Source organism: Crocuta crocuta, unplaced genomic scaffold, assembly GCF_008692635.1.
Source record: "Crocuta crocuta isolate KB4526 unplaced genomic scaffold, BGI_CrCroc_1.0 scaffold112, whole genome shotgun sequence".
NCBI classification, from domain to species: Eukaryota; Metazoa; Chordata; class Mammalia; order Carnivora; family Hyaenidae; genus Crocuta; species Crocuta crocuta.
The window spans coordinates 1567108-1591096 of record NW_027528818.1 but is presented as its reverse complement, the minus strand read 5'-3'; the positions used below and the strand labels follow the sequence as shown (position 1 = coordinate 1591096).

Here is a 23989-nt window from a genome sequence, read left to right as displayed (position 1 = left end):
AAAGTATAAGTGTCTTCATTATTTAGTTTTTTTATGGTTGCATCTTTAACCATAGAACAGAATTTAGCGGTATTTGTGAAAGTTCTGAGCACCTTGTTAGCCATAGACCACTAACCTCGTGACTCCCTTCACCAAATCATCACTGCCTCTGCCCCTTTTGAGTTTAGTGCTCACTCAACCCCAAACTGCCTGGGTATTAAAGCCCGGCAGAATGACTTCTGAGTGAACATATGCTCAGCATTTAAATTGCAGACCTCAAAACGCAGACAACATTAGGCTCGGAGAAAAAGGCTGAGGCCCAGCCTAATTTTTTTTCAGCACATTTCAGACAGAGAAATGTAGTAATTCAAAGCAATGTCTAGAAAAAAAAAAAAGCCATCAGCTTTTTCCATTCTAAATTGAAATTCTGGAAATACAAAGTACAAATTAAAAAATGATATGATACATAATGTACGTAAGTTCAGAGCCATTCTCTTTTTTTATGTTTATTTACCTTGAGGGGAGGGTGGAGGGACAGAGAGGCTTGAGAGAGAATCCCAAGCAGCCTCTGCACTGTCAGTGCAGTGCTTGATCTCACAAACCACGAGATCCCTGACCTGACCCGAAACCAAGAGTCAGACGCTTAATCAGCTGAGCCACCTCTGTGCCCCCAGAGCTATTCTTGAATTTAAATTATCTTTCCCTTTATTTGAGACATATATAAAAAGTTATTTCTGCAGCCTTCATATAGTATAATGTCAAGGACAACATTCCTTAAGGATTCCTCAAATAGTACTTGAGAAATACTATTAAGAAAGACATACTGCTATCTATACTGCCATGAAGTCCCAATGAGACCAATATTGCATGGCTACATTCTTTTACCTGGAACATGATTGTTTTATGAATGTATAAGATTCCTTACGGTCAGATTGAATTGGTATAATGTATTGTCTTACTAGCTGCTACAATAATGGCTGTGTAGTCCCCAAACATGCTATAAATCCAGTGGAATCCAAAATTCTACTCCTTATGGATAAACTGACACTGAAATGAGAAATGTCAACATAAGCAAGAATTTAGTGAACATCCAGACTAAAGAAAATTATCCAGACTTCAGAAAAAATCAATTTATATATTGACCTTGAAGAAAGGCACTAAAATGGATATGTGAAAGGTGAGGATACAGTTCTACTAAGCTAGTGCTTATGCCTGTGCCCCAAGCTACACAGATGGGAAACAGTAAAACCTATCCCATTATGAGACATTTCCATCCCTTTAGCTTTTTTAGCTAAAAGTGCTGAGTATTGGTCTTAGAAATGGTGAGTGGTTATGGATTATCTCTGTGCATCAAAATGCTTACCCATTAAACATGGAATCCATGGTGGCATCCAGAGGCTGCCTTCTTGTGCAGAGGCGAAGACTCCATCCAGTCATACAGTTGCAAAGCATTCTCCACTGAGAAGCTCCTGGCCACACTAATTCATGGCCACGTTAATTGCTACTGGCTAAGAAACGGCCCTAAGTTAGAACAGTGCCTATCAAACTTGAATATGCATGTGAATCACCTGAAACACTGGCTAAAGTGTAGAATCAGTAAGTCTGGGGCAGGGCCTGAGATTCTATATTTCTATCAAAGTCCTAGTTGACACTGGTTCTTTCAGTCTGGAACCATACTATGAGTAGTAAACATTTAGACTTATCAGGTTTTCCTGTCCCATGAGACTAGGAAAAAGCATGGAAGAAAAACAGTTTTGCAAAGGTTACAATTGCAAAGGAACATTTTTCCATGTGTCCCAATTTGAACAGATAAAAGAATAAGACCGTTCTTGTATCACCTTCCCCCCTTAAGCAGATTGTTGACTAAGAGAAGCTATAGAATTATTACTGCTTCTGAAACCTCTAATGAGTCAGGATTTTATAAATAAGTATTACTCATGATTATGTACCTTGTTTTACAATAACACGTATTTAAAATCTGGACCCCTAACAAGAATTTCAGAATGAGTCCCTTTACTTTTTTGTAAAAAAAAAAAAAAAACAACAACAATAGACAGATTTCTGATATATTCAATTTTAAGAACAGGCCTGCTCAGATAGGATTTATCCTTTTGCTTCCATACAGATGCACAGAGGACTTCTGATTGATCGACTGATTGATTAAATTAAATATCATAAAGTTAAAGCCATCTATAATCTCACTACCTAGAGACATTCACTGTTGGCTTTAGCTACTCACAAAAAGTCATCACATGTGATATGTTGTGAATCACTTATGCTTCTCAACTTCTTCCTTTATTTCAAGAAAGTACCTAAACATTTATGATACTACCAAACAAAGTAGGTTTCTAAGAAAATGTAGAGAAATGTAGTAATCTAAATGTCTAGGAAAAAAATAACAAAAAAAATTGTCTCCATCCATCCTAAATTNAACAACAATAGACAGATTTCTGATATATTCAATTTTAAGAACAGGCCTGCTCAGATAGGATTTATCCTTTTGCTTCCATACAGATGCACAGAGGACTTCTGATTGATCGACTGATTGATTAAATTAAATATCATAAAGTTAAAGCCATCTATAATCTCACTACCTAGAGACATTCACTGTTGGCTTTAGCTACTCACAAAAAGTCATCACATGTGATATGTTGTGAATCACTTATGCTTCTCAACTTCTTCCTTTATTTCAAGAAAGTACCTAAACCTTTATGATACTACCAAACAAAGTAGGTTTCTAAGAAAATGTAGAGTAGAGAAATGTAGTAATCTAAATGTCTAGGAAAAAAATAACAAAAAAAATTGTCTCCATCCATCCTAAATTGGAATTCTAGAAGTATACAGTACAAATTAAAAATTGTAATAGGATATGTAATGTACATAAGTTCAGAGCTATTTTCTCTCTCTTTTTTTTTTTTCATTGTTTTTCCAGAACCAATGCTTTATGCATTAAAGAATTTGGCAGTTTTCTGGCACAAGTCCTTACTGTTTCATTGTCAAGTGTAAAAAGATTATAAAGTATGTTTTTCTCATTTAAATTAAGTTTGAGGACTATAGAGATAATTATCAATAAATGGGTTTGATATATTTTTTATTATAAACCTAGACATCCTTTTGGGTGAGTTTCCTACTTTGAAAGTTATCTTAGACTTCATTCAGTAGAGGTAAGGATCTAAAAGTTTAAAAAGTAATTGTTCAAAAGAAGAACAGAACTATTTAAGCAATCCTTAGTACACCTACATTAAAACACCGAGGTTTCCAGTCCAATAAAAATAAGAAGAAAAATGAAGTAATCTATCACAGGTATGTACTCTAGATTTTTGTTTAGATGCCATCTTGTTGGCTATATGGAGTATTTATATAAACATATGATAGTCTATTTCAAGGTGACAATAAAATAAAGTTCAAATTTACTTATTTTATTCCTTTGTCTTTTTTCTCATTGCATGTAAAGGAACCCTATTCTTTTCAATGGAAAAAAGAAATGTTAGTAGAACAAAGAGTGAGTGGAGGGGATGGTTGGAATGACCAAAACTCGCTGTCATACTTTTCCAAATATATAACCAGAAAAATGAATTTTAATACATTGACTTAATTCCCAGCTGGAGGAAATAAGCAATCATATTTCTTTATGTTATGCGTACTTGTTAGTCTGTTGTTTATTTAGTATGGATATGATTAGTGTAAAAATATTTCTTTTAAAATGAATTTGACCATGCCTTAGAAGAATTTTGTAAGAGTTTAGTTAATTTAGGCAATAGAGGGAAATATAGCAAGTGTTTTTTTAGTTTTAAGCTTATGATATAAAAGTATCACAATTAGATTTTAATGATAACCCTCCCCTAAATGGCCCATATATTCCTAAACTTTACTCAGTAGCACAGAAAAGAAACACTCTCTTGACATTCCATATTCTTATTTAGTCATTCATTCAACAGATTTTTAAGTATCTTCCATGCGCTTTACATTTTTCTAGGTCCTGGAAAGACAGAAGAGAGGGAAACATCTGTCCTGAAATTTATATTCCAGAAAAAGCATTTGAGAAAGTTTCTACTATGCATTCAATAAACACTTATTGAATGCCTCTGTAGTGTTTTCCTAGCTCCTATGTATATAAGTAGTTGAAGGAGATAAAATACTTCGGTGGCTTAAATATCATCTTTCTAAAACATCCCTCAGTTCTAAACCAGTTGCTTCCTTGTCTGTATTCCTGTGTTACTTTATATGCACCTATATCATAACAAAGGTCACACTGCATTATACTTGTATATTCAAATGTCTGTCTTCTCCGTGGTGTCTCCATGAAGATTGAAACCCTGTTTTATTTATGTCTTATCCCCATGAACAGCACAGTACTTGCCCGAGACAGTGACTGGCATTGAAGAGGGTTGATATGTCACTTTGGCCTTCAGAAAGCTTTCACTTCGATGGGGATGGGAAAGGAGATAGGAGAACCCACTCATTAAGAGAAGTGAAGTTCTCTAAGAGATGGGCTATCCTTCCTGTAAATTTTCAGTTAAAGGATCCCTAGTAGAATAATAATTTAAAGAGAGAGAGAGCATTTATTTAACATGCTAAGTGAGGAATGTTAGTTGGCCACTTCATAAAAGGAAACAAAAAAGATTATTTTCCTAGATATTTAAAAAAATTTTATTAATGTTTATTTGATTTTTGAGAGAGAGAGAGACAGAACATGAGCAGAAGAAGGACAGAGGGAGAGAGGGAGACACAGAATCCGAAGCAGGCTCCAGGCTCTGAGCTGTCAGTACAGAGCCCAACGCGGGGCTTGAACTCCCAGACTGCGAGATCATGCCCTGAGCTGAAGTTGGTCGCTTAACCAATCGAGTCACCAAGGCGTCCTGATATTTAAATAAAAACTTAAGGGAATCATGTTTATATGTAACAGCCACATGGTCTTATATAAGCTAAAGTAAACAAGGCCATGTATGAAATGGTTACATCCGCAGAAAGATAAACATTTACTAAATCTTAGGCAAAAAACTTAGAAGCCCCCCACCCATCTGAGTTTCCACATATATGAATGGTGAAAAAGAGTCAAAGCATCTAAGTGGAGGATCAGCAGGGAAACAAGAAGCGGATGCCGTGCCCTGAAGAATTGTATTTCATATGGGGTCCTTATTTGTCCCATCCTCATTCCTTTTCTCAGTATACACGGAATCTGTGCCCTACACTTCTACTTAAATGGGTGACATCTTCTGCTGTTTGTTGTTTAAGTGACTTATATTCTTGATGTAAATGGTGTCCTCTTCTCTTTATTTATTTTTTTAATGTTTAGTTTTGAGTGCAAGGAGGGGCAGAGAGAGAGAAGGAGACAGAGGATCCAAAGCAGGCTCTGTGCTAACAGCAGAGAGCCCCATACGAGGCTTGAGATCATGATCTGAGCTGCAGTCGGATGCTTGACTGACTGAATCATCCAGGTGGCCTGGTGTCCTCTTCCTCTTTAAATTCACCTGCTCAGGCATAAACCGTATTGTCAAGTAGTGTATGAGCTACGTGCCTACATATTTTGCATCATATGTAACTTGTGATATATTTTTGACACGCTTTACTTTTTTTAATATTTATTTTTGAGAGAAACAGAGAAAGCATGAGTAGGGAAGGGGCAGAGAGAGAGGGAGACAGAGGATCCAAAGTGGGCTCTGTGCTGGAATGGGCTCGATCTCACGAACTGTGAGATCATGACCTGAGCCAAAGTCTGAACACTCAACTGACTGAGCCACCCAGGTGCCCCAAGAATTTTATTGAGAAAGAAATAGAGCCGACTTGGGGTAGTCAACAATGAAAGAGGAAGGTGAAAGTTATGCTCCCACTTTTCCTTGGCATAATCGTTTTACTTTTTCTCCACCTCATCCAACCTTGCCCTCACTCCCAGAAAGACCCCCTTTTTTGGGTAACCCATGGAAATTATTCATGTTGTCTGAGTGAAAATATGCTCAGTCCATGAAATGCCTTGAGGACCTTTCACATAAATTGGCCACTTCTAGATTTAAATAAGAGGTTGAATAGATTTAAGGGAGTTTTGTGAATAGTCACATTGGTTGCAAAACGCAGTACTTTCTTTCTTTCTTTTTTTTTTTTTTTTACAAATAGTTTATTGTCAAATTAGTTTCCACAAAAATGCAGTACTTTCGACATGGAGTGGGACTTTTATCAGAGAGAGAAGCTAAAGAAGTCACTATGTGCTTTGAATGAGGTTTTGAGTCATTGTAGACACTGCCTGAGGTCAGGCCCCAAAGTATTTTCACTGCCAGAGGGACAGAGCAAGATCACCTGTCTCAAGAAAAAGGAGTCTGCAGGGCCTAATTATTTGATTCTCTTAGAAGGCTGTATCATTTACGTCTTCTGGTAGCTTTGACCTATAATTATCACCTTCTTTGTTATGGTCCTTAAGGAGTCCAACTGCTGGGGCCATCCTAATGGCAGTGATTTGACCTGTGCTGAGTATTTGTTTACATTCCTGAACTGAAAAGCACCTTCTCCCCACCCTGTGACCCAGGCGACGGTGACTGATAGAGGGATCCCACTTTGCACTGTTTCTCTGAGCTTAGGTGATGAGCAGTTGTGAGCATGCTTCTAGCCCCACTTCAGAAACAACCTCTTATTTCAAAAACAGTAAAACCATAAAAATCTTCTGAAGACATCTCTAAGTGACACCACTTGTAGAGCGATGAAAACAAAGTCGGTGACTTTTTACTTAGCAGATAGCGATGTTTCTGTTTGCTGCTAATAGCATTATTTTTCTTCATATCAAGACAAAATAAAAGATCTGAAAATGTATGTATATACATGGATTATTTTTTGCATAAAGAGTTGAAAATTTGAGTCAGTCGTACACACATATACACCCACAAACACACAAACCCACAATATCCCTTCAGGAAAAAGTCACTCTGAGAAAAGTTTTTCATGAGAAATGTAAATTAAACAAAAGTGGATTCCCAAGCTTTTTTTAGGCTGCAAGTGCTCATTTACATGAACGCCTTCACCCCTGTGATATTGCCAAATATGCCAATAACAAGTGAAACCTATCTCAGATATTATTCCTAAACATTTTTGTAAACCTGAGGGGGAGGGGAGTTTAAAATCTGTATCTTTATTTTAAGAATTTTAATTGCTGGAAATGTTTAGCTATCAAATGGAAAGCACCAATACAATATAATTACATTTTTAATCAATGAATTTTGATCATGATAAGGTTTCTTGTGCTGTTTATTATGATGTTCTCTGGTTCTGAACTGGTTAGTTTGTTTCTTCATCGGTGTGTGTTTTCTGTTCTCAGAGAGTTGTCAGTCTTTCTGAGTAGCTTAAAAAAGAATGCTTTGCAAGGTACATAATCACGGGATTTAATCCCAACACTGATTTTTCAACCAAAATATACTTTCGACCGTTGTCTTTTGGCGCAGACCCCTAATGCCTGAGGAATGCAGAGCCCCGGTACAGACCGCACAGATGTTGACTTCAGAATGCTCCCGGCTCTGTCGCAATGGCTACTGTACCCCCACGGGCACGTGCTGCTGCACCCCAGGATGGGAAGGGGACTTCTGCAGAATTGGTTAGTATGTCTGTTGTGCCCAGAAAAGACTGGGCATGGGACAGTCCTTAGGAACTCAAGAACTTACCATCAGCTCTTTCTGCTAGAATTATCTACTCTTCAGAATTTAGCCACTTATAATATGAATGCTCAGTTTGTTTCTGAACTTGCAAATGAAATCTTTCCCATTCTCTTTATGTAAACAATTCACTTACGTAAGTTAATCATAAATGTAAAAAGACTTTAAAATAATTGAGTCCTTTCAAATGGTGAAAAATGAAAACGGCACAACTAGCTCATCTGTACAGGCTCTCAGTCCTAGGTTTGAGATTTCACAACAGCCTATGACCTAGTGTTTGCAAAGCCCCTCTCCAAGTGCCAGCATTTTCCAGACACCCCATAAATGCCCTCCCTAACTTTACTGCTTGCCTTCTTGCTACAGTGCACTAAAACCAGGGTTTTTCAGTGGGTGTTATTAAATAAAAAGGGGAAAATGCAATTATCTAGAGGCACATTATGAGATTTTTTAATTCTTTTTGCCATTCCCTTGTGAACCGTCAACTAGGTAAGCAGCTGCTCAGAGACAGCAGAAGAGATTTATTCCACAGTTACTCTATCCTTTAATCAGGGGTTTCCTCAATTACATGCGATGATGTTTAAATTCTACTTGGTGTGAAGCAAATTAGATAAATTCAGATACCCAGAGTCTAAGATGTATGTATTGAAAATCCATTTCAGAAATTTTTTTTCTTTTCATGTTATCTATGTGAGATGATGGATGTTAGCTAAATCTGTTGCGGGAATCACTTTGCAATATAGGTGACCCAGCACCTGAAACTTATACAGTGATATATGCCACTTATTTCTCGGTAAAAGTGGAAAAGATTTACATAAGAATAAATGCATTTTTAATGCATTGTCAGCAACCAGCATATACCTATTACTTATTACTTACAAATATTTCAAATATTAAAGTATCTCTTGCCAATGAGAATTTGTCAAACTAATATTTAATATTATATTTTATGTGTAAATGTTATCTTTTCTGTATTTTAAACATAAGTTTGTTTCAAAAATTCTAACCATAACTTGTCTATATTTTGCCTAACAAAATGTAGGCCACATTTAAAGTCACATACACAGTGTACATTTTACGTTTAATTTGATTCAGCACTAATAACACTACATGGTTGATTAATACTATGGTTATATATCTAAGAGAGAGTTATAATTAAAAGTCTACAAAAATTAGGTAATTACATTAATTAAAATAGACGCTTACATTTTATTTACCCATCCTTTTTTCCTTGGTTGACCAAAAAAAAATAATAATAATAAGGATCAGTGTTCAAATGCACAGATATTCTAATTCTTGATAATGTATCTTCATTCTGCTCCCTTTAATGCCTGATAATGCTTGTTCTTCTGCTTCTTTTATATAGTGTCCATTTTGTTTCATGCGGTACTTTGCATTTTGCCTAACCTCTTAAGTCATCTCAAGTTATCAGATAATAAATATTTTTTGAATGCCTGCTAGCAATAGTATGTTTAAACTGAGGGTAAACAAATTTATTTTGAATATAGGCAGCATTATACATACCATTATAAATAATAATAATAGATGATGTAAATGAAAATTGACATTCTTTGAGGTTACATGAAGTTTTATTTCAGTAATCTTTCTACTAATCAGTTAAAATAGTTTGAATATGTAAGATCAGAACCATTTTATAAAAGTAATCTATTCATGATCTTTTTGACCCAAGCAAGAACTTTATTCATATACTAACATAGTTCATCAACCACAAATTTAAAAAAGAAAATTATCTAACTATTCTCTTGTTTTTTCTTTTCCATTTGTCAACCACAGACCCCTGGGTTTTGATTAATGCATTTGAAAAGGTTGAAATAACCTTGTCCCTTGAAAGTATGAAGACGCGTGTTCAAGGAATTTGTTTCTGTCCACAGTGGCTGCACAGCCCTCATTTATCCCATCAGTAAAAGACAACTTCTAAAACCCATTTTATCTCTATATCTCATTTTAGCAGTAAATCTTTACATTTCCCACCTATATGGTTGTGGTAAAAATCCTTTTATGAAGAGATTCTGTGTGGAGAGTCACCCTGAAAAGGATTGACCGACTGCACTGCCCCAGAAGGGGCTACAAAGTGTCATCAGAGAGGAAGCAATGCTGTGCACCACCTGGGAGCTAAGGGAAGGAGGAGTCCAAGGGAGCTCTTCCATCTCACCCAGACTAAGAACTAACCGTTCCTGTATATTTCGCTGGAGATGCTGAAGCCGCTGGGTCTCCCTCTCAGCCCAGGCCCTTCCACATTAAGATCCTACCCTGGAGACACGGGAACATAGAATTATTTGAAAGGCCATCTGTTGGAAATGCCCTTACGGAGTAGAGATATTTGAAGGAACGGAAATCCTCATTTTAAATAGAGTCAGTTCTGCAAGGGATTGAAATGGTTTCCCATGATCTCTGCTTCCCTAGAAATGCCTCCCTTTTTCTATTGAGTTCTAGCTCCCACATAACTGCGGGTCTGGAAACCTTTATTCATTCTTGTTCTTTATTATCTTTTGGATCATTGTTGGACTGGCTACCTCCTTCTTTCCCTCCCTTCCCTTACTCATCAAATATTTGTTGGCCTCATTGCTCGGTGCTGTTTCTGACATGCAGAATGAGAGTGTGATTTTATTGCCTTTTGTTTTCCTGCCAGCAAAATGTGACCCAGCATGTCGTCACGGAGGTGTCTGTGTTCGACCAAACAAGTGCCTCTGTAAAAAAGGATATCTTGGTCCTCAGTGTGAACAAGTGGACAGAAACATCCGCAGAGTGACCAGGGCAGGTATTCTTGATCAGATCATTGACATGACATCTTATTTGCTGGATCTAACAAGTTACATTGTATAGTTTCTGGGACTGTTTGAATATTCCTTTCCAATGGGCATTTATTTTTAATCCTGTCATTAAAAAGAAAGACTGTTATCCTGCTACACACTTCCTGTGATTTCATTTTCTTTTATTAATTTAAAAATAATTTCCAGAAATGTGCAGATCCTGTGTGTGTATGTTGGCACGTTTGTTCACATATGCACATACACACACACACTCAAAACCCCTGTACGTGTGGTTGCATAACAGATGGGTTTTAAATATATATTTCCTTGCGTGGAGTAATTTACACAGAAATTCCATTGTAAATTGATAACGGAATTTTTATGTCACCAGAAGAGATTATCTGACTTCCCAGGAATTTTCTGTCTGTAATAACTAAAGTCAACTTTAATGGAGTTTTGAAACATTACTGTGCAATCTGATGGATCTAATAAAAAAGGCAATATTTTTATATTAAAGGATTATAATGTGAGAGAATGTTTCAGAACTCCCTGATGAATTTCTAAATGGGCGACTTGATATAAAATTATAATTTTCAATTGTATCAATGTATCCAATTACAGAATGTTACCCACTTACCTTTTTATTGGCAGAGAAATCTGGTTACTCTAGTTTAATCTCAAGATTGTTTTCAAGTGTTTTATAATTAAATCATAACGGCATATTCTGAAATCAATCTTCCTAAAAGGTCTGCTTTTATTATATATTGTATCTAACAATAGGCACTGGGTTTGTGTTACCTATTTATATTTTTTATTTTATTTTTATAATATAGACATCACCTAGATGAAACACCTTTGCCCTGTCCTGTAAAATACTAAAGTTACATTTTTCACCAACTTAATTGGAAAGAAGGGGAGTGAGAAAGCAAACAGTCTTTAATGTGCTGTGGATCTAATCTAGCAATGTGCCCTTGTGCCAACATGTAATCATTAACGACGGATGAAAAAGCAAGAAAACAGCCAATCCTTATAACATTCCAGCATTAAACATATGTAAAGTGCTTTTCACCATAGCAAGACTGTCAGAGTATATGTGATTAGAACGTTGCAGATTTCACACTGAACGAACCTCACTGGAGAAGAGCTCACTCATTTCTAACAAATCTGGGCGATGTAAGCTGTCACTTGTACACATTTTTAAAATCCTAATTCTTGCCAAATAGGAGTCTTAATGTATACGTTCCTTTTAAGAACTCAGTGAAAATCCTCCTTGGTTAATGTATGAATACATTTCTGTAAATGTTCTGTTCAGGTTTTTAAAGAAATGCCATGATCTAATTTAAAGCTGCAAAAAGACTGACAGACATTTTTCTTACTGGTTTTTGAGGCCGGCTCTCCACCTTGGACTGTAACAAAGTCATAAGGCCTCTTTGCACTACTGAGAAAACATCTATCGTGACATGCACACACCCGTTATTGGTTGCCCTTGTGTAAACATCTGTTCTTCCAGAATCTAAATTGTAGACAAGTATAGATTATGAGCACAGGCTGACTTTCCAAGCCTGTTCCTTACCTTTGGGAATATGAACCTCAATTAAAAAGAATAAAATCGCTTAACTAGTATTTCTCTATTGTTTTAAAGTGAGAGGTTTGCAATTAAAGCACAGTGAGCATTTATGTAGAAAGGTTGGTTAAGTACACTGCTCTTGTCTTCCATATATGATTGCTTAAGTTTCAAGTGACCTCATGCCAAATGGAAATGGGTTGAGAAATCTTGGTTCAGTGCTTAGTGAACAATAGCCTGCATTAAAAAGTGCATGCATAATTTTGCACAATTTAGATTCAATTGACAGTCTATTCAAAGAAGTCTCGGGATTAAATGAGCATGGAGACCAAATTGCCCTCTTACCCCAGAAAAGGGGTGGTCCCTTCCAGTCACACTAACACTTCATTGGCCCAAGAGTGTGACAAATCTTGCAATGAACCTGCAGTAGCCCGCATCTGGAGGTTAATAGCAGTCTTTTGTCTCCTTCGCTTTCTCTTCATAGCCCTTTTACTGAATTCCATCACAGAAAGTTTTACAATTAAAAAAAAAATGTCCTGACAACCATTTTTGTAAATGGACCTTACCATCTAATCGTCCCTTATTCAACGTGAGTGACATTAACAAAATGTGAACTTCTGGTGAGAGAGCCAGCTGTCTAAATCTGTCAAATTGTGCAGTTTTATTACACATTCTCCTGTTCATAGTTTCACTGAAAACAATAAGGATACTGCTATATATTCAGCAAAATCTGAAAATCCAGGGTTTCTTCTTACACACTTAATCTTTCCATCTCTTCCAAAACAATCTTTCCAAAAGAAAAGGTGTAATATTGCCATTAGTCCTCCTGCTTAAAGATATCTATATTAAATTGACCAGACCCAGACTTTTTACACAGTCCTTTCCCAAGTGAAAGAGTTTCAGATGTCTTAGAAAAACATATGTACCCCAGGTGTCACTGCCTTTTCTATTGTGAACCATTAGAATAAAAGGCCAAACTCTTCTAAAAGAGAAGATAGCAAGATCCATGGATATTAAACCCGAGCAAAGAAAGTCAAGTCGTTGGAGCCATTTCTTTTTGTCCTTGGGAGAGAAGTAAATAGCAGTGGCTAATTGATGGCGACATATTTTAAACTCAGTGATCATTTCAAAAAAATCTTTGACCTTTTTTTTTTTCCAATCAGATTTTTAAACTGTGACTGGAGAATTCTTTTTAATGATCCATGATAGGCAGGTAGGAATTGGTTAAAAGTATGAGCTAGGGAAAAGTTACTGTTTTATCATGTGAATGGCAGCATCTACTTGGTTCTGAAAGCACACAATCAGAATGGAGAAAATTATGCTCTTGGTATGAATGTAGATGTGTGAGATAAAAATAAAGAAATAGAAAAATTTATATTATTATCCCTTTGTCCATTCTGGAGCTTAAGCCCTGGGTGTCAATTTAATATGAAATGCTGTTATGGAAGTTATAAAGGGTTGGAAAAAAACTTTCTACCACGGCTTTTGCCAAACTCTTGTCCTGCTTAATAGAACCTTGTTTTCTGGACAGTTATTTAAGGCAATGAGAAGAAAACCGAACTGGCACATCGTTAGGCTGAAAAGAAAGGAAGAGTTAAAAAAAAACAAAAAACAAAAAACAACTTCAATGATGATAAAAAGTTCCATCTATACCTTCTTGGAATTTTGTTTCAATATGGCTATTGTAAAATATATCTCTTATTCCAACACAAAGAATACATGGAAGTTTTCTCAGATTAGTGGACTATCTCCTAAACAAGGAGCAGAGAAACATACACATACAACAGAGACACATGACCTGAATAGAAAACCATTCTCTTTTTCATTTATATACTTCAGAGCAGGCACCTCTTGTCTATTGATTTCTTTGAAAATAACTACATGCCAGTGTATCAACAACTTTAATATGTTTCTTTTCGATATTATTTTTTTAAATCTCTGAATCATAAACTGTAAACAAGCCTACCAGGCATAAAATATGAGGTGAGCTGCTACATCCAGGGTCTTTCAAAGTACACATGAACTTAAACTTAATTATTAGTCTAACATTCTTAGCTTTGAAACAAAAAAGAGACACCAAGCCCGAATTTTTAAGAGGAAAAATAAGTATACCTTGGCAGGTGGAGTTGGCTGATGGTTATATTAAAGTTTCTGAGCATCTCTATAGAATGTTACCTATGGTATTTATCTCTACCCCCATCTCTGTCTCTATTTCTCTCTTCTCTCCCCTCCCCCCCCATATATCCTTCTTCCTTGTTACCTCTTCCTGCTCTTCCATTTCTATCCGTTTTGACTAAACAGATATGTCCTCAATACACCCATAATGACAATGTCCTGGGGTAGATAGCTGTTGATTTTGCTCATTATGATCTTTTCTTTGTTTTCCTGAAAAACACCCTCTCCCAATGTCACATGTGCTCAGACTCTATCATGAAGAACATAGACAACTATGAATCTATCAAATCGACCTATTATAGTTGTCGAAATAAATAACTAAAAGGATAAATGACTACAAGCCTGGATGCTCCAGCTCGGCTTGTCTTCCATCAAAGATACAGGAAAACACAAAGAATATCCCAGTCAAGAGCTTGAGCTAATGGTAGTAAAAGTTAGCAGCTGTTTCCTAGTCAGGCATGACCATCTCTATGAAGTCTGTTTTGAAGATTTTTCCAAATCTTTCCTTTCCCCACCTCTGGGATGAGACTTGATTTCTCTTCCAGAGAACTCAGATCAGAGTTCCATGCCCAGAAAATGTACATATATCTGTATCCCCACTAGGAAGTGAGTGGGCTTATTACTGTGAATACTTTCAGAAAGGCCCTCTTCAGAGTATCCTATAAAAATATATTTGCTATCTTATGTTCTTTCTCTTCACTGTAACTCAAGGTAGTCATACCTCCAATAATTAATGATGTCAAAGAAGGTGGACAATGAAGAATAGAAACATTTCAATATGAAAAATACTGAAACCATGACCGTAAAACCTGCCAAACACTAATCGGAGCTAACTTCAACACTTCTTTCTCTTAAATATCCTCTCCTAAGTTTTAAAATTGCTTTAAAATAACTATTCAGGACAGTGAGCTGCATTCAAGACAGCACAAGTGCCATCTTCTTGTCAATAATAGTGGTCACTTCCCTAGCTGCTATGAGAGATGTATTCATTTGTGAGATCAGCACTTTTCTTAAAATCTCCAATTAAATATGAACCCAAGAGATGCCCATCGTTTACCTTGCTTTCTTTTGTATAGGTCATATAAAAATGGATTGAAAGAATAAAGAATAAATAATGGATTCCTTGTATCCACATAAAGCCTTAGGCTTAAAACTTGTTACTGCCTTATTTTTTAGCCAGACTACACATTGACCTACCAAAAAACAAAAAGTATCAATTCAACATGAATTCTAACCTATTAGAATTTGCTTATGTATATCACAGCCAGACATCTAGTTTCAGTAAGGATTTTTTTTGTATATGTCAATTATATATTACCTAAAATCAAAATACATGTGTGTATATATATATGCAAATTAGCAAATGTTTGGTGAGTTATCTCAATTGACTGTAATACGTTAAGTTTAAAAAAGCACAATTTTTACCACATAGTATAGAAAGAACAGAACATTAACAGTGATGGAAAATTCATAATGGATGAATTTACAATAAGCTTTGTCTTCATAATTAGAAACTAATTCCGGTACGTTTCCCTTTGCACTAACAACTAGCCAATAGTTTCCATTCATATGCACAATGTGTGATCAGGTTTGGTGTAGTCTATGCCCAGAATGTATGTTGGACATTTCTTTACCTCATTCTTAAAATCGGAGACATGACTTTTCCTAGAATAAGTTACTATTTCATGTATAGTAAAACCTAATACTATTAATACATTCTATTCATAGTACTGTTATTGAGAGATTAAATTAACAGCCTTATGAGAAGTCAGGTACTCTCCATATCTCATAGCCACAGGACATTTTTGTACATGCATTTCACCAAGAATGACATAGTAAAAAGATAAATGATACGAAGCTACTATGGAATTTGGGTGGCTTAATTCCCTAGGATGTGTTAAAGACTATTAATTTGAAAGAAACCCATTTAATTAAAATGAAATTATCAAATCATTATCATCAATAAGTATAAAAGAAATCTGAAAAAAAAAAAACCACCCTGTGTCTTTCCTGGCTTTATCTTTATGATTAATTTTGTCCAGTTTTAAAGAATAGTTAACTTTATTATTCTTCTAGCATGTTTTCATTCTTCTAGCTGTTCATTTTCCTTTAGGTTGTTGACAAGTAACAAATATTTGCTTGAATTTCCATTAGGAGGTGGAAAGCTGTGGGAACAAGTGGTAAAGGCAGGTATATGTTTGAGGGAGCAGATTAATATAGGTACTAGTTGGGATTTCCATAAATGTTCTTTAGAAGAGTAACAGGCAAAGCCATTGGCTCAGATAGTCCCTCTAAATTTGACTTAATCTGATTTATTTAACCAAGTTATTAAAACATTCAGTTCTCTTTGATCAATCCTCTATTATTCAGCTACCTTTCCATTCATTAAGTCCACAAATATTTATTGAAGTGCCTAGCATGATTATGTGCTATAGAAAAGGCAAGGACATTTACAATGGGGGATTGTGAGCCCAGTGGGTATAATGAACATGTTTGAAGGAAAAGATAATAATCGATCACGCCCAAACAGCCCCAATTCAACTCAACTTTAGAGTCCAGCAATAATAGTACAGATGGCCGAAAGTACATCTGTGTGTATCTATATGTGTGCACACATCCATGTATATATATTTATCTATCTGTACAAACACTACATATGTATACACACTATCTATGTAATATATAATATATGTATAATGCATATAAATTCTAACAAGTGTATTTGTGTTATCTTTAAAATAGAACGATTGTATCTTGAAGTGGTAAATGCAGAGAATTGGTTTTTATTGTTGATCTGTGGATTTAATGATTTTTAGGTGAAAAGGATGTTTAAGTGTACAATTTCTTTTCTTAATTTAATATATTTATGTAAATGCATGCCTGAAATTTGGTTAGATTGGCTGTGTTTTGTGTCCTTTAACATGATCAAATGTATTAAACTTTATCTTATGACCTGATGTATATGTGCTATTCTAAAATTCTTTTTTATTTTAGTATTCAAAAGTTTTTCCTAAATATTTAGAATGATTATATAAATGCTTATTTTCAAATATTCTGTACCCAAACTACTTCTTTAAAATATGCTTGCTTTTTGTCACTTTTCATGTTCTAATTTTAACATTTTATTCCCCAAAATATATGCCAATGTTAAGGGTCAGTTTCATTGCATATATATATATATGCATGTATGTCATATATATATGGATATATATATCATATATATATGATATATGCATCCATATATATCATATATATGTATATATGATGGCCATAAGAGGTTATGTTGATTCAAATTTATTCTAATTTGTAAATAGTTTAAATCTGACCCCTTTAAGTCAGTAAGAATTAATAAAAGAGCAGCTGAGAGTACTGAGAGTCCAAATTGAAGGGAAGAAGTATGTAGAAGGGGAGAGACATGTGAAAAGGTGATTGCAGATAGCCCAAAGCTTGCCATTTTCCTTTCAGTTAACCCTATCAGGAGTATTTATATGTATGGTCAGATATGGTACTTTGAACATAAATTTTAAATCTGCCAATGCTCTTTAGAAGAGCAAAATGATTTTATCAGGGTCTCCTTTCTTCCTGAATAAATACATCTCTGACTCATTGAGAAGAAAAGCTGTTTCTCCATACGAGATCATTATTTCTAAGAGAATAAAAACTGTTATAAAGTGCTTATTCATAGCAGGGTCCCTGAGGTCCGATTAGTCTCTAACAGCTTTAAGTTAGGCAAAATCACCCCATGAAAGGCACCCTTTAGTTCATTCCACATTGCCAGGGGAGCACCAGAGTTCTCTCTTCCTCCAGCACTGCGCTTCTAGTCTCAGTCCCCACAGCTTAGCCCTTCATCACCCTGTGTTTCCTGCGCATGGCTGGTCTTCCAACCAGATCATAAATCTCCTGAGGGCATCTTCTACCTTTATCATTCCTAACAGAGCAGTTCCTGCATACTTGCCTTAAGGAAAATAATAATCATACATAGGGAACAGCCTAGAGATGCAGATGGTTTCTTGTTGCTAATCTCTCTGAGTTCCCTCACTCTCCCTTGACTGGCTTCTCAGCTCTGCCATCACCAGTGTAATCAGATCCCGGCATTCAATTCCCTTTGTAATGGTTTCTGTTTTCCTTTTTTAGAATGTGATACATGTCTTAATAAGAGTGCGTCAGACACAGATGAGAAGAGATAACATAGTGGAATTACAAAGGGGCACAATGAGATCTCCTGTAAGAGAACACATTCAGAATTCATTGCCTTGAATCCCAGTGTAATCATGGGAAGATGAAGTCAAAGAGATCCTACCTGGAAACCTGATACAAACTCTTACATTATTTAGGCAGCTACCAATGGAAAAGGCATTCCCACAATTATCATTAAGAATTTTTATACCTCATGGGGTGCCTGGATGGCTCAGTCAGCTAAGCATCCGACTCTTGATTTCAGCTCTGGTCATGATCTCACAGTTTGTGAGTTTGAGCCCCTCATTGGACTCTGTGCTGATGGATAGCTCTCTCTCTCTCTCTCTCTCTCTCTCTCTCAAAATAAATAAATAAACATTTAAGAAAAGAAGAATTTTCATACTTCACATATGTACTATTACAACTTTCAGCTCCTGGGGCACCTGGGTGGCTCAGTCGGTTAAGCGTCTGACTTTGGCTCAGGTCATGATATCACAGTTCGTGGTTCGAGCCCTGCGTCGGGCTCTGTGTTGACAGCCAGCTCAGGGCCTGGAGCCTGTTTCAGATTCTGTATCTCCCTCTCTCTCTGACCCTCCCCTGCTCACACTGTCTCTCTCTCTCTCAGAAATAAATAAAAAACATTAAAAAAACAAAAACAAAACTATCAGCTCCTAAAATAAACAAACAAAACCTATCAGCTTCTAGTTTTGTCTAGGAGTCTGATAGCTAATTTAAGAGATAGTTTTATGAATTTGCTTCTTTACACTCACTTTTATATATATGTATCTTTTTAGACTAATGTACTATTTCCAAAGAAAATACAACTTAAAATAGCAGCTACACTTAGTATCTCAAAGAAAAAATACAGTTTTTCCTATTTGGAGTTCCAAAGAGGTCGCTCTGGAAATTAAATCCTACCATCATTCAAAGAAATGAGAAGATAAAAGGAAGAAAAACAACCTGGATGAACTCTTTCTTCTGCAAATCCGTAATTTGATTTATGTTTGATTTCTCTATGACATTTTCTATGATTAAAAGAACCAGAATTTAAGAGGAAAAGAGGGGGCAGGAAGACAGAGGGAGAAGCCTGGGTACCTCCTGACTATAAAACTCATTCTTCTTGGGAGTATGCCCACATCAGAAACTACTTGAGCTCACTCTTGCAACTTAATAAGATGTTGTCAGATCCTTTTGACATATTTATAGCCTTATAATTAAAACTACTTGATCCAAAATCCATGTGCTTCGTGTAAAGCAATTTATATTATCATAGACACTCTGTTCTATGATCTACAGCTACCAAAAGCCACGCATGCCAGGTAGATTGGCAGGAACCAGGACTAGGGCTGTGAGATAGGGATCCTGGCCTTGTATCTACACCTAATTAGCCAGGTGATATTGTGTAAGTCTCTGCACCAGGACTCAGTTTCTTTATGTAAGGCTCCTTCTAACTCTAACAAGTATTGCTATTAATATTACTAATCCCAGAATCCATGTGGATTACAGATCTGAAATTGGGAAATCTTAGGCAGAAGTAAGTTGACTACTCCATTTCTTTTCTAAGAAAAGAAGCTTTTACTCATTTTTCTCTAGTCTCCCAGCCTACTACCTTCTGTGGTTCATTGTCGTTTTCTGCTCTTCCACCCTGGTGTGATTCATTTTTTAGTCCTTTCGTGTCTCACAGCTCTCACTCTAAATTTCTTTTTTTTTTAAATAAGTAAAATCGATTATTTTTTAAATATAATTTATTGTCAAATTGACTTCCATACAACGCCTAGTGCTCATCCCAACAAGTGCCCTCCTCAATATGCCCATCACCCACTTTCCCCTCTCCCCCACCCCCATCAACCCTCAGTTTGTTTTGAGTCTCTTATGGTTTGCCTTCCTCCCTCTCTACTTGTAACTTTTTCGCACTCTAAATTTCTACAACACCATCTAATCCGTGGTCATCATTTTCTTTGTGCTGAAGAAATACACTGTTAGAGAGAGACTACCACTCCCTCCAGGGTCCTTAATGTCTAATTTTGCAACTGTCAGAAACATTATTCTCTCTTCCATGTACCATGTTCTCAAAAAGACTGCTATGGGCACCCTACCTGACAGATAGATACCATATTCTGGGCAGACAAAAGGGCATAAATGCCTGGTAAACATCATCTAAAAGTGGACAATTCATGATACAGAAGTGTCAACCTTAAAAATAAAATAGCCAGTTCTTTAACCAGCAGAAATGAGTTTATTTGAAAATAGCAGAGGAATTGCAATTTGGAACATGCAAAATATGGTGAACCACAGCAAGTTCAAAGAACAAAAGAGACGGTCTTGCTTTTATAGGGGAAAGATGGAAGTAGGGATATTTTGAACAAAAATCTATTGAAGGAGAGCAAGAATTCAGGGTTGTGGTGGCTTCTCATTGGCTGAGTTGTTGCTAGGTAGGTTTTTCTGCTGGAGTAGGTAAAGTAGCTTCTTCCTGTGGGGGTGGGGGGGAAGGAGGGATATGAAATAAGCTGTGATAAATGGTACATTTGTGAAAACCCTCTCTTCACTGCTTCCTCACCCCGTTCAGGTTTTCTTGACATTTTCATATTTACCCCTTTGGATATAGATCTTTTTTGAAAACCATCAGTGCTCACATATCTGATTATTTATTTATTAAATGTTTTTGTCTGTCTATGAACCTTGTTGCCAGGAAGGACCATTCCTGAGAGTCATGTCCCACATTCTGGGAGAGTAGGTGGTGTTGGAAACCATAGAAGCTGCATTTGAACAATGAAGGTAGAAGGAGGGGCTCTCAGGCATTTCCCATTCTCAAGTTCATATCTTGTCTAGATTGTATGCATTGGAAATCATCTCAAAGCATTAAGCTAACATCATTTTATTTTTAGTGCATCACTTCTACAGAGACTTGACAGGCAACAGATACAAAGTTTAAAAATAATTATGCAAAACAGAATTAAAAGTAAATTGACAAGTCCAAGTTAAATGATGGTTCTAAATCATGACCCTAAGACCTAAAAGTAGCCAACTGACAATCAAAGAATCGTCGAGAGCCAGGTGACATTAGTTGTAATCAGTGCACTTGTTCCCTGATCTTGTATAACTGAGTTTCTACCTCTCTACAGGCATTTATTCAGATACAACAGGTGGTACTAGCTATTGTACAAATGTCACTTTCAGTAAGTAGGTAATCAGGGCAACGAGATTATCCCAAACTGCCTTAGTCAATGAGTCAAGTGATCATAGTTGAGTTGCTGCTGCTTTGGCTATGAAATCAGCTGGGTCTTTTAAAGTTGGGGAAAGATTTCTGATCATAGATGTTCACTGGCACTTACTCTGACCCAAGGGAGAAAGTCTCTCCCTACTAGGGCAAACCCAGAGTCATGTGTGATGCCTGGAAGTTCCTGTTTAAGATGGCCATGGAGGCTTAATTGGACGGACCAATAGGCAGACCGGTCGGAGGCTCCTGAGTTGTTATGAATATTAACGTGGACAATTAAATGTCCTAATAAACATTGACCTCCAATTCACCCAATATCTAAACATTCATATGCCCATGAAAATGCCATCCACCACAGACAAAAATGAAGCCAGGTGGAGAACAGAGGACTCTAGCTAAGGTCTGGTCGTTGAAAGATCCATTAGTTGACATTTCATGTTTGACCTTTTAAGCAAGGGATCAGAGGCACTGGGATGACATGCTGTGAGATACTGTCCCTTCCTAAAGAGGCCTTTTTAAAAAGCCTTGCAAAAAGGAGTTAGCCCTTTGCATTTCCCTTGGGTGGGGGTGGGGGGGGTGGAGACAGACTGTATTTAAATAAGGAAAAGAACATGGGAAGCCGAATAAATATCATACAATTTTCAGAGACGGAGGTGCTTAGTTGAGCTAGTACAGTAATGACTGGGGAGAGGTTGAAGCAAGGTATGGGAACATCTAGCCGTAATATCCTAAGCCAATAGTTAACATCCATAGTCTTGCAGGTATAATTGACAGTGACAATGGGGATTAAGGAGAAACTGTTACAGGTAAGACGAAGAGGCCTCTGACGTCATGAACAGATTGGAGTCTCTGGTGACAGATCCAGCAGTCAGAAAGGTCTCTTCCTTTTGCAATAGATTGGGAAAGGTGGATGAAAACATTGTTATAAAGAGAGAGAAAATAAGGTAAGAAGCAACAGCAAGGAAAAGGTATATAGGTCTTTTTTTTTTTTAATACAATTTATTGTCAAATTGGTTTCCATAAAACACCCAGTACTCATCCCACAAGTTCAGGTCTAAAAAAAAAAAAAAAAAAGTACACAAGTCTGGCCCAGTCACCTTCAGAAAGCTATCTGTCTCAGGTGTCATTTGCTTCAATCCCTGCTAAGGTCCCGTTTGGCGAGGTGGGAGGAAGTCTTTCTGAAGGTGTCTTTTCCAGTGATGAATCTCCAGGCTACAGATTATGTCTGATGTTTTTGTCTCCTGGGAGCACCCTGTGGAAAGATTGCTCTACTGAGGTATGGTTATTTTCAACAGAAGAAATTAGGCCTTGGGGCACATGGGTTAAGCATTGGATGCTGGATTTCGTCTCAGATCATGGCCTCACAGTTCAATTTGTGAGGCTGAGCCCCACATCGGGCTTTGCACTGACAGCTCAGAGCCTGCTTGGGATTCCCTCTCTCTGCCCCTCCCCCACTCATGCTTGCATGCCAGCACATGCTCTTTCTCTCTTAAAAATAAATAAACTTAAAAAAAAAACAAGATGCAATTAGGCCTGTATAATATTAAAGCTATCGTCTTTTTATCAGTTGTTGATTAAAGTAAGCATCGCACATTGGGCATCTGGTGAGTATTTCAAAAGATGAGAGTATATGGGTTCCAAAAGAACTGGATCTGAGATTCAGAAGAACTAACAGTGGTGCTTTTGGCCAGGGTATTTTTAGAGTTTCTACCAATTTTGTTAGTTAAGCCTTTATAATGCCATTAGTGCACTCCATTAGTCCTGAAGAGTGAGGGTGGTATGCCCAGTGAAGATGCTGGCCAAACAGCACAAACTTGTCCAACTACCTGACGAGTAAAGGAGGTTCCCCAGTCACTATGAAGTTCTCTGTACTTAAGAGTTTGGGTTTTTGTTTGCTCTTTTAATAGAGAAAACTCAGCTTCTCTAAGTAATCAATGACCCGATAAAAGCAAAATACAGAATCTCTGTTGCTAGACAAATTACATTAAAGGTAAATAAACCTTGTATACAATTTTTTTTATTGAGAGCAGACCAATAATCCAGAAAATGTCCTTTTCACAGAGAGAAAAAGCAAACTCTAATTTTGCATGAGTGGATTTTGATATTAACTAATTTTTAAATCAGTTCAGTTTAATCTTAGGTAGCTGGACCACACATTTAAAAAATATCCTTTTCAAAGATTTCTTTTCCACAAACTTTCTACAACTTACTATTCTCTTACCAATAATGCACACCCTACTTTCCTTGCCTTCTCATGTATCGTCATTTGCTTCCCTCCTTATCGTTCCTACTAGTGTATGTATATATATGTTATATATACATACATATATAACATACATATATTAACTATAACATACATATATTAACATATATATGTGTGTGTATATATATATATATATATACACACCCTTAGAATTAGAATTCTTAACCCTTAGAATCCTTAATTCCTAGTGAAAACTAAGAAGTAAGCAATTGTGGA

At 36.5% G+C, this 23989-nt stretch overlaps 1 protein-coding gene across 1 annotated transcript in view; it reads left to right on the top strand.

The window, feature by feature from the left end:
• HHIP (hedgehog interacting protein) overlaps window positions 1-17074 on the top strand; it is a 95211-nt gene extending 78137 nt beyond the window's left edge. The window contains exons 12-13 of the mRNA XM_077755927.1: window positions 7404-7552; window positions 10258-17074. Coding sequence (XP_077612053.1) covers window positions 7404-7552; window positions 10258-10451 — 343 coding nt within the window. The 3' untranslated portion in view covers window positions 10452-17074. The remainder of the gene's footprint in view (window positions 1-7403; window positions 7553-10257) is intronic.
• Window positions 17075-23989: the final 6915 nt, after the last annotated feature.